Below are 12,376 nucleotides of genomic sequence, written 5' to 3'. Positions count from 1 at the left end.
CTACACCCTCTCCGATTCATCTGCGTGCCATTCGTTGAGGAGACCGTCAGTGGCTCGACCTGCCATCATCCAGTCCGTCTGGACTCCATCTCCAGTGGCCGCAGTCCGCCCAGCCCATATGACGAGGTACTGGCCATTCTGCTCATCGATCATGGCCTCCACGGAAGTCCAATCATTGGGATCTGTTTCTGTCCGAGCACAACCTATGTATATCAGCAGTCTCATAATTAGGCGGTAGTCAAATGTGATTCCAAGCAGTTCGTAGGGGTTAAAGTAACTGGGGGAACAGATAACGATTCCATACCAGGACCCCAATACTCGTCTGAAATCTGACTGACGTTCTAGAACTTTGCGGTAGTCTTAAGCGCTCTTGTCAACAATATCTCGTTCCAATCTGTATCGAAGCCAACAAATGCGACCTTGTGTACGTATCCAGAACAGTGACGCTCGTGGCTCAATATTTGCTCAATCTTCCGGACCAGGGTCACTTCAATATCTGCTTTTTGATGTCTCTTGGTGACCAGGGCTCCGGCTGCATTAAAACAAGATGCAGAGTATATCACATCGCAGTAAAACAGCAAGCCCATCTCTTCGATAACATCGAAAACCACAAAGGTAGCATTATGAGCTCTGGGAGGGCGGTTACGCTCGTGTGCTCTTCTAGGAGCTATCTCCATACTCTGACCTTGAATTGAGATGCTCCAGGTTACGGATTCATACTCCATGAGCACCCTTAATGCCATCTCAAGTTGGTGTAGTGAGGTTACTTGATCGAGGATAAGTGGATATATTGATGCAGGAGCTACGGCCTAAATTTTGACTGACTGCGGAGTCATGTGTGGAAGTGAAAGAAGTAGCGGCACAGACAGGTTCATCTGTACTCGGAAATCGGAGAGCGGCCAACCACGTTGTTACGAACACGACAGGGGTAGCCAGTCCGCCTAGTCACTGATGCACAGCCACAAAGATTCGACCTCAAACAAGCAAATTAATTTTCCCAATTACTTAAGCTCCTCCATCCGTTTCCATCACAGCCGACACAGTTTCTTTAGCGTGGCTTGACATATATTTCTTTTCTACTGGCGATCTGATCGCCTCTGATATGTCACCACTTCTTCCATCTCGTTACACTTTCAGAATCGCAAGGCAGATGCTGCCTACTCTTGGGGCTACTCTACGGATAATAGCCGTCTGCGAACAAATCAATATCTTCATTCCGTGGTTTCTTGCCATGATGGCTGCCAACGAAACTCAGATACCACGTCTCCATAGGGCTGATAGTTGTCAGCCTATGGAGACGTGGTGTCTCGACATACCAGTTCTCAAGAAATTCGATATATGGGCTATAGAACTCATGTTCAACAAGGCTTTATGGCAAACGACACAGGTACCAACCAAGAATATTGTCTCTACTTATCATCGACACAGTCTCACAATTATGCTTCCAAAGGTATGTTAGTGCATCATGCCATTCACATTAGTCTGAAATCACTGACACGTGAGTGGCGATATAGCATCTAGCAATGTGAGAAATGTCAAGTCCTTCGACACATGTCTGGTCGCACAGCATGAGTGGCTCGGTACAAAAGCTGTTGCCAATATAAGTGGCACGGCGATATCCTACAATGCCCAATCAAAATTACTCTAAAGCGAATATGCCATTCTTTTCGACAAGGAGCAGCCCCCCATTCCGCAATGTGGGGAATGTTAGGTCTTTCGAACATGTCTAGCCATACCACCAGAGTTCCTATCAATCAGTCCAACTTCAATTCTGCCTCTCCAGAATTGACTCAGTCCAGTTCAACTGAGGCCTCTTGCCAAGGGTTGGATCTTCAGTCCAATTCAATTCTAGGGTAGGATTGAGTTGCTAATAGTTGAGTTGAACTGAAGTTATATATAGATAGTATATTAGTAGATATCCTCTTAAGGTTAGGTAATTCGAGTAGATTTGTCGTAACCACTCAGCCAAAATGACTAGTCCTAGTCATCTGACAAGTGTTACCGGACCTTTTGAAGCCTGAACTCCCACAGATTCATCAGAAGCATGTCACGTGATATTTTGTCACGTGACGCATCACGTGATAAATCACATGACGTATCACATGATATGTCATATGACTTCGGGGTACATTAGGTAAGCGTGGGCTATCAGATAATAGGCCACGTAATTTCACGTGACAGTCACGTGAGACTCACGTGACCTTACCTCCACTCTCTTATATAAAAAACCACATAAAGTCTCTATACTAATAGCTATATACTAATAATATGAATATAGTCTCCTTTTAGCTCATTATCTACTTATATTAAGAATTACTATATAGGTAATATAGATATATAGCCTTAAAACACTAAATTTTATCTATCTTTAAGACTTTTAGCTAGTCTTACTAATATACTTTAGTCCAGTCCAGTTTAACTTTAATTCTACTACTAGGATTGATAGTTCAATCCAATTCTACGACGGCTAGGATTGAAGTACTTCAGTCCAGTTCAACTAGAGGCCCAAAGTTGAACTGAACTGATTGATAGGAACTCTGCATACCACAGGAATGGCATACTGCAAAGGCTATTGCCAGCATAAGTAGCATGGTTACACTCCACGAGGAACGCTTCGCCTTCTCAAGATTACTCGCGGGAGGACATGCTATCTTGTTCGACAAAGAGCAGCCTCGATCGGCATCAGGAGATCATCTATGAGTCTACAACACTTGGATGAACTTACACTTGAAAGAAGTTATATCAAGAAGTGTCTCATGGGCTGGAAGCATTAGGATCATGCTATTAACCGACTAAGCCTCTACACAGACAATCTCCCGGTAATGGAGTGCTGGAATGGTAAATGTTCTTCAAGTAGGAGTGGTGGAAATGATCGCTGGGGCATCTTTTCATTAGGCGGGGATGTTGGCGAGGGTAATGACTGAGCGAATGCAGACTTCGGCACATACAATCCGAATCCATGCAAGCTCAATCTGCTCAAATATTTTAATAGAGAATACAAGCTCAATCTACACGTCAAAAATGATTGCCAAGACGGTACAATCTCAATCCGATTGGTCAGATTGCTTGTGTTAGATTAGATAAAGTGGGGTAAATATATGAATACAGCCTAGAGCCTTATATTAGCTATATTTAGTTACTATTAAAGCCTTAGGTATAAATATATTAGCCTTAGGCAGAAATATTATGGCCTTAGGTAGAACTATTATAGCCTTAGGTATATCTATGTATATACCTTACTTGATTCAATTTAACATAAGCAATCTTAATCCCTTAGCGCAGATTCCAAGCTTAATCCGTACTTTTAGGGTGACTAATCATACAATCCTAATCTAGGCCCTCGGATTGTATCCGATTGTATATGCCGAAGTCTGAGCGAATGTAATCCGAGTACTATTTTTTAGCTCTCAAAGGATATTAGAACCTTTCATTTACTTTGGACTTTATGAACACCATTCCTACAATGAACCCATGTTAGTGTAGAGGTTGAGTAGATATGGGAGTGTGACTTGAGTTGCATGTAATTAACTAATACTAGATCCAGCTTCGGTGGTGATTCTATGGGACTGGTATGAATGGGCCTAATGTGAAATTAACACCGGATGAGACTGCAAATAAATAATCCACACGCCCACCACAAGCTTAGTTATAGAAGCAAGAGTAAAGATACTTGTACACTGTTCCTTTTCAAAGACGTCCTAGCACGCTTAGATTTAAGCTCTAACTAACGCTTTGAGACATATAGAGACCTTGAATGCCATGATATAAACAGATATAGATGCTCAAATTTATCCAAGTGTACGCTAGCAGTACTTGATTACCCCCCTGCATATTCTGCCCCGCTATCTATACATAGGCTTCATGTTATAAACGGTCGCTTCGTGGACGGAGACAGCTCACTTAAGCTCGGACAACGAGATAAAGCGTAATCGGTAGCTAGTTATCGCCAAGAGCTTTCGTATTATGTTCGCCGTCCAAGCGAGGTACGGCCCACATAAACGTAGATCGTTATTGTGAACCATAAACAAGGATCTGTGCAACTCCACGCTACGCGAGCACCAACTCCGCTCGCCAAACAGAAAACAGCTTCGCCATTTGACAGTGAACAGATGTATCTATGCTCTGGAAGCAAGGCCTGCTTAAATACAGATCAAGCATTGGCCTCCACGACCGTACGTACGCCCTTGCTCGAGTGTGTAATAGTGGTGAATAGTAGAGTGGTGACAGCCTGTGTTCTATTGTCCCTTGCTCCCACCAAAGCACTGATATTAGTTTTTAATACGGCTCCCAGTTGGATAGTAGCATCCCTTACTAGGCCTCGCTTCGTGGCCTTAGATCTATGTTTATGATTTCACTCCTGCATTGGGCGGTTTTGACTCGTGCTGCTCCGTCCTCTTCTACAGACCATATCTACTTCTTCTTTCTAGATTCTCAGCCCTACATGCGTCTTAGAAGCTTAGGTTGAAATAGCTCAAGCCCATCTTCTTGATAACTGTCTTTTTTAAGCAATCACTACTACATCACTGCGACTTCGAGTGCATCTTAGCACATCTTACCATACATTCAAAGCAATTCTATCCCCCGGCCGTCTACGAGAATGATCGAATCTGTCACAGCCGCCCGCTACCAAGACGGTTGGGAACTCGTGCTCTACCCGGGCTACAACCAGCACATCCATGACAGCCGCTTGGATAACCCTCGCAGAAACCTAGATTTCGTAGGCATCTTCCACAATGGTGCTCGCTTTCTGTTGTATGATGATGGCACATACTCAGCGCTGTACACCACGGCTGCAGGCGTCAATCACATCAAGGAGAGGGGCCTGGCGGACTCCTACGTTGATGCCTCAATCGATAGCTTCGACATTGACGGAAAAGGCGAAGCAAATGGTAGTGTGAAGGGCACAGCCAGCGAGGGTGACAGCGATAACGAGGACGGGGGCAACGACAGCAACAACAATAGCGACAACAACGATAACAGCGGCAGCGGTAACGATAGCTCCACCGATCTTCGGATCGAAGGCGTCTTCGGCCACGAGCAGATCGGTGGCATCACGTGGTATAAGTACAAGTACCATGGCAGAGAGGAGTATGGTTACTACGTTCCACAGGACCAGCGGTCGACCGCCAAGAGGGCGATCGAGAATTATTGGGATGATCAGCGGCTGTTCATTGAGTAGGCAGTCTCTTTCAAGTCTGGTTCGTACATTTGATGCTTGCGTTTAAGTGTCTGCTTTGCTGAATTTGATTTAGATATTGCATATGAACCTCTACGACTGATGTTTTAGGCGAAGATACTATTAGTGTCTTCTATATAACAATACGTCTCGATTACGGTGTATAATGAGGTACCAAGTAGTTTTGGCTCTTCCCTACGTAGGCCGAGACGGATATACGGGATGCCTACAAGCTTTTTGAAAAGAAGGTGGTATTGGATGTATAATGCTGCTTGTAAATGTTGTAACGAGAACGGTTTTTACTTAAACATATGAAAAAAGTTTTTCGAAACACTATCAAGATTGTCCTAACTACACATGAGCGACGCTATTATCTATAGTACAACTAATTCTTTGCGCGAATCTACATATGGCCACTTGAGAAGCTTGAAGGCTGATACATGTAAAAGAAAGCAAAGATAGACGCTGTGGCCGCGTAAACAAACGGCCGTTCAGAAGGGGTAGCAAAAGGGCAGATATGCGTGGAATCGAACCTACGCCAAAAATTGGTAAAAAAAGGGCTAATCTCTTCGACTAAGCTTTTCATCCTTGTGCAGGGGCAATGCTAATCTTCTCTGTGGTGTTTCAAATTATCCAAGTGCCCGAAGGCGAAAGATGCCCCACTTTCCAAACTTATATCGAGTGCGAATATTCAGTTTCAATCCCTGAAACCCTATCAGAGGACACCAGACAAGTTTCCACTGTTTTTTTGTGTCTAAACAAAAGCATACGCCGACCACGTCTCCACTATAAACCCTGTTACATGCCGAATAGGGTATAGAACACGCTAGTCTGGATGAAGCACCGTTGCCTCGCTCACATCTCAGATCTTTCTCTTCTATTTGTCACCTTGTGAGTACTTCACTAGACAAATCCTAGCTACAATTCCCACTATTCCGCACTCTTGTCAAACAACACTTACTTTTCTCAATCACGATCGCTGCAAGTGAAGGGCTCACTGCTAATTTTGCCAGCAGAATTCCACGACTCCATAGTCCGCAAAAGGCACTGCTGTCTCCTCCCCTCCAGCAAGTATGGTAATAAGCTTATGTTACTCTGGCGTACTTCGAGGCCCCCAACATACTATTGTTGCACTTCACTCTCTTTGGCGGCCGTCATCGGGCAAATATCTGCTCTCCCGCATCGAACTCAAGAAATTTACGTAAATCAGTCACACTAGTCTAATGACGCTGACTTCAAGGCTTCAGCCTGGCCTCAATCATTATATGACACTATCAAAGCCAACGCATCGCAGTGGAGAACATACATCTATTTGCCTGGAGCTTAGTCATAACTTAAAGATGTCATACAGACTAGCAACTGCGAGTATCATTAGGAGCGCTAGCATAATGAGAATAGCACGTGTTAAGTAACTCTGGATGTAATACATGTATGTTCTAGGTCGACAAACATGCTGCCTTGGCGAAGTACCACGAATTGATTAGCATGTCGATTCACGGAGGATAGTGATATCTCAACATATGATGATGATTTGTCTCGCCTCTATGGCTGTCTCAGCCGGAGTGTCTCTACCTCCTTTACAAACAACATTCGAGCATGAGCATATCGCAAATACGAGTGACAGTCAAAGATGATATCATCTCGAGATTTGGTTGTCATTAGATGATCTTGATGATCAAGATCACCTATTCGTATGTATAAAGGCATGTGGTCTCTGTGCGCAGTGAAATAATGGCATTAGTTTTCGATGATCCCATCGTCACCGAGGATGGCAAGCAAGAGACTTCATAATGGGGGTATTGGCGTTTAACTCAATGGAAACACCTGTTCCTACAGGCCAACAATCACTTTCGCTGACTAGGTCAAATTTGGCTTCCTAGGCACTTTGTCCGGTAGTAACGGGATTTGTCTACGGGAAGCACGAACAACGTGCCACCTACAACTGTTCAAGGGCTGGAATTCCCTCTGCAGGTGCCGTCGAACACGCGGTGTGCCTTCGACGAATCCTCCACCCATTAGTGGCTTTGCGTGTTTTCGGCGAACAGCTACTAGACAGGAAGATTGTTCGGCCAGGTCGATGTCGCAATACCCGACAGGTCTCATTTCTCACTGGCATCAAGCAACTTACGCACGATCAACGTGTATCCACCAAGATAGCTATTAGTCCTCGCTTTCATCAGCAACTTGGCCATCAACACAGTGATACCACCATCACTGATCTAACAATAAACCTGTGGATCGTCTTTCATTCTTCGGTTCACGTCGGTTGAATCTTTATTAGTCCGATTTCGCCCGCTACCATCTAGGATTCGCGAACATGCGAGCTTTCAGCAGCGATCGACTATGAGGGTCATGGGCGTCTCTTTAGATGTCAAGATCGCGAAGCCGAGTCACCAAGAAGAATTTTAGAGAGACTTCCAGACACTCAGAGCACGAAAGTCAGGTAGTAGTAAAGTAGGGACAGACATCGGCTTTTGGAATAGAGTAGATCTTAGTGAAACCATAGAATATAGAGACTTGGCACTTCAGCGACCAATAGGAATCGTAAACGATTTCGTCCCGTCGCAGACGTTGCCAAGATGATGTTCCTCATGGGACACCTGATGATATCTGCGCAGTGGCTGAGATCCGTCATCACGCCAAGGCAATTCCGGTCCGACTCTTCTTTGTCTCTGAACAACCCACACCGGTGTTGTCGGAAGGCACTTTGAGTGAGGGACACTGTTTCCCAAACGGGACTAGTGTCTAAACGGTTAAATAGCTTCGACTCTGTCCCTAGAACTTAGCTATATATATAATTATAGAATATATTTAATAACCTTAATTATGTCTACTTTCTACTTATAATAGGTTATAAGCCCGGCGTTTTACTATAAAAGCCTTAAAATACCTCTTTATTAATGAAAACTATTATATTTTAATAAAAGTAAGTCCCTTCTCTAAAACTTAGTTATCTTATTAATCCTATTAAAGTTTTACTTTAATTCTACTACCTTATTAACTCTCGGCCTCTATATCGTCCTCTATACTATCCTTCTATCTCTTTTACCTTTACTACCTTCCTTACGAATATATAATAAATAGAAAGAGTTAGAATAAGAAACTATTAGTCCTATATAAAGAAAAGAGAAGGAACTTAAGGAACTTATTAATAATAAATATATCTATTAACTTTAAACTCGACCTATCCTCTCTATCTAAGCTATCTTTAAGAGAAGAAAATTTCCCTAAGTAGAGATTAGCTTAGATAATCGTATTTAAATATATATAATTATAGATAATAGTCTCTAGTAGAGTTATTAGACCCTTTAGTACTAGAGTTATAGATTTATATATAGATGTAATAGATTAGGATATAAAGGATAATAAGGTAATAATTATATTACTCTTATTAATATATTAAGATCTTATTATAGGTCTTACTTCCTATAATATAGTAGTAGCTATATAGAGTTACCTATTATTACGTTTCGACCGTGATATAGGTAATTCTTTAATATATCTATTTAGATTACTCGCTAACCTCCGCTATAAAGACGGAGAAGATATCTATGAATATATTAATAATTTCTATTATACCTAGATGCGAATAGTAAAAAGATATACTACTTTATCTTATATAGTTATAAAAGTAATACGCCTAATCTTTAAGTCTAAAGAGGTTAAGGGCTTATTCTTCCTTATCTTATTGCCTAATACCATAGACTATATTATTAATAATTTATTAACTCGAGATATATTACGATTTTAAGATATCGAGCTAAAGATACTTAATCTAGCTAAGAAATATAGTATTAAATCTAATACTACTAGCTATAAGGTAAGCTATAAGGGTAAGTCCGGTTAGCCTTCTATTAGGGCTAATACTAGGATGGACTTAACTAGACCACTATGGTCTAGTACGGTCCGTGACAGGTGGACCTAGGTTAAGCCAGCTAGAATAAGCGAGACCACTATATAAGTAGGCCGTATATACTTAATTCCTACTCTTTAGAAATTAACCTTATTAGAAGAGTAGACTACCCTTTTAAATATATTCCTAAATCCTTCTATGACCTATTAGACTACTATCCTACGTCTATAATCCTTATATTTTAATTCCTCTTTATATAGCACGACGGTAGTTTATAGAAATAGCTCTAACTACTCGTTATAATACTCGTAGCACCATCTCTTATAGTAGACCTTCTCCTAACCTAAACGAGGAGAATAGTCTACCTATAACTACCCCTACTAATAACTATACCTTATAGACTATCGTACTAATAACTCGCACGATATTCCGTATAACTATAGAAGATATTATAGAATATAAGGATAGAGTCTATTATACTCCATCTTAGTCTAGTTCGAACTATACTAGACCTAACCTTAACACGAGGCTAGACCTTATTAATATTAACGAGTTAATCCGTTAGAATCGCCTAACGTTAACTATACCTTATAATAATATATATACTAGACTATACGAAGAGAGGTAATAATAGGTTTAACTTAAGTAATAACTATGTAAACTTAACGAAGCTTAAGAACGTACTATAAGACTTAAAGCTATATTACGCGCTTTAGTTCTAGTAATAACTAATCTATATTTATATAGACCTATACTAACTAAAATAATCTATCCTAGTCTACTACTATTCTAATTACCCTAACCTAAGAAACTACCTTACTTTAATAGTAAAAGTAGAAAGAGTTTCTATATATAGACTTACTAATATAGCCGATTCTTCTATCTATTCACGAACGATAGTAATAAAATTAGATTCGCCTAGAACTACCTTAACCCGACGCCTTTAGAACGTTAGATAGTATACTAAATCGAACATCCTAAGGATACCTATAACTAGGACACGTTTACCGAATTTCTTCTCTAATATTTTAGTAATAGGGCTGAATAACGCGACTAGGCCTAGGGCTATATCTTTAAGACTCGATAACGAGATAATTAGTTACTATTATAACTCCTTAAATACCTTCGGCCCCTCTAGAGAGAAGCCGAAGAAGATTATATAATTTAATAGTACGATAACTTTAAACGGTCCCTCGCCCTAAATATAAAGGACCGTCTTAACCTTATAATAATAATCCCTATAGACCTCTAAGCTCTTATAAACCTTACGGAGCGATACTAGTATATAATAAATAATTAACGCCGCGCTAGTATACGACTATCCCTAATAATCTAATCTAACGTAAAATCGTCTAACTAAAACTAATTTAGTAATAGATCTCGCGGGACGTTATAAGGCTACTACCACGCCTTAAATTTAAAACCACGCGGATCGTATTATAGATCTCCCTACTAATTAATATATTAAGATATAAGGACCGACTCGTATAAACGATCTAAAGTTACTTACTATACCTATAGTAGAATAGACTATATAGTATCTAAGTACCGTTCGGGAAAGCTACCGAGTACTAATATAACTAACTAACTAGTTATATACTATAAGTGCTAGTAGCTAGGATATATCGCGCCTAACTATCTAGTATAGAATATAAAAAACTAATAGTCTATAAGAAACCCTCGTAACTTATAGGCGCGACTATAATAGAAGAGTAATCCGCTAAATAGTATATTAAACTATAGACTAGACCTATCGAGGTCCCTCGTGGATAATATTAGACTATAATACTTAATAGTAGGTTGGCTACTAACGTTATATCGACCTAACGAGCACGAGAACTTAACGCCGATATCTAAGCTCTAATAGGTGCTATATTCTATAGTATCGATAGTCCTATTAAGTTATATAGTATCTATACTATTAAATATAGTATCTAGAATAGCGGAGGGAAATAGAAACTCTACTACTTAACCTTTATCGTGGTAGATAGTCCCTTTAATATAATTCTAGGTATACTATAGCTTAAGAAATATAATCTAAAACTAGACTTCCTTAAGAAGATAGCTAGCTAGCGTATAAACCTACCTTAATAGGAACTAGTATAGCTTATTAACGACGAATAATTCTAGAAAGATTACGAGAAGGCGATCTCTACTATCTATATACTCTTACTTACGTAAAATAGCGAGCTTAGTATTAAAGTAGATGAAAACCTACTATATTAGTATAAAATATACTAATATATTGCGTTAGCGATTGATTCCTCCGAACTACCTTAATACTAATCTACCGACGTTACTATTAATCTCGAAGACGGCTAGTAACCTCTATATAGATCTATCTACCCTCTTTTAGAACCTAAGTTATAAGCCCTTTAAGAATATATCGAAAAGAACCTTACGCGAGAATAGATTAGGCCTAGTATATCCCTAGCCGGAGCTCTAATTCTCTTTATAAAGAAGAAGGATAGAAGCCTCCGTCTATATATTAACTACTATAGTCTAAATAATATTACACGAAAGAATCGTTACCTACTACCTCTTATCTCTAAGTCTATTAATAGACTAGGACGCGTAAAGATCTTTACTAAGCTTAATCTATATAACGCCTACTATCGCCTTCGTATTAAGGAAGGCGACGAATAGAAAACGGCTTTTAGGACCCGTTATAGATACTTTAAGTATACCGTAGTCCCTTTTAGACTAACTAACGCGCTAGGTACCTTCTAAGTATATATTAATAACGCGCTAGTAGATCTACTTAACACGATATATATCGTATACCTAGATAATATCCTTATCTTCTTAGATAACGAGGATGAGTATATCTAGTACGTACGTATAGTCCTAGATAGACTAGAAAAGTATAAGCTATATATTAAGCTATCTAAATACGAGTTCCATTAGAACTATATTAACTTTCTTAGCTTCGTTATTACTAATTAAGGTATAACCATAGAGAGAGATAGAGTTACTACTATTATAGACTAGCCTAAACTAAAATCCGTTCGAGATATACGTGTCTTTATTAGCTTCGCTAACTACTACCGAAAATTTATTAAATACTTCTCCTGTTTAGCCGCACTACTTAATACGCGTACTACTACTACTAACTCGTCTATTATAGTCCGTGGTAGATAGAAATAGCGTAATATTAAATTATAATCTATTAAATTAACTAAGGTTAAAAGAATATCCTTTAAGAAGATTAAAGAAGTATTTATAACCGCTCTATTACTAGTGTACTTCGATCTAACTAAACCTATTCACGTTAAAACTAATATATTAGGATTTATAATCTCGGGTATACTCTTCTAGCCTAGACTAATAGAGTCTAAAAAGGTCTA

At 39.8% G+C, this 12,376-nt stretch overlaps 2 protein-coding genes across 2 annotated transcripts; one reads left to right on the top strand and one right to left on the bottom strand.

Moving 5' to 3' along the window:
- EJ05DRAFT_501935 (uncharacterized protein) lies at positions 1 to 743 on the bottom strand (the record flags this gene model as incomplete). The annotated part of the gene is made up of 3 exons (XM_033747180.1): positions 1 to 203; positions 305 to 341; positions 411 to 743. 3 exons carry the CDS (start codon positions 741 to 743, stop codon positions 1 to 3), a joined length of 573 nt encoding a protein of 190 aa, XP_033598880.1.
- A 3,854-nt stretch (positions 744 to 4,597) lies between these two features.
- On the top strand, positions 4,598 to 5,179 carry EJ05DRAFT_487334 (uncharacterized protein; the record flags this gene model as incomplete). The annotated part of the gene is made up of 1 exon (XM_033745608.1): positions 4,598 to 5,179. One exon carries the CDS (start codon positions 4,598 to 4,600, stop codon positions 5,177 to 5,179), a length of 582 nt encoding a protein of 193 aa, XP_033598879.1.
- Positions 5,180 to 12,376: the final 7,197 nt, after the last annotated feature.

The sequence above is a fragment of the Pseudovirgaria hyperparasitica genome, assembly GCF_010093815.1.
Source record: "Pseudovirgaria hyperparasitica strain CBS 121739 unplaced genomic scaffold EJ05scaffold_11, whole genome shotgun sequence".
Lineage (NCBI taxonomy): Eukaryota > Fungi > Ascomycota > Dothideomycetes > Acrospermales > Acrospermaceae > Pseudovirgaria > Pseudovirgaria hyperparasitica.
Note: the sequence above shows the minus strand (reverse complement) of the source record. Positions and strands in the feature narration are given on the sequence as shown.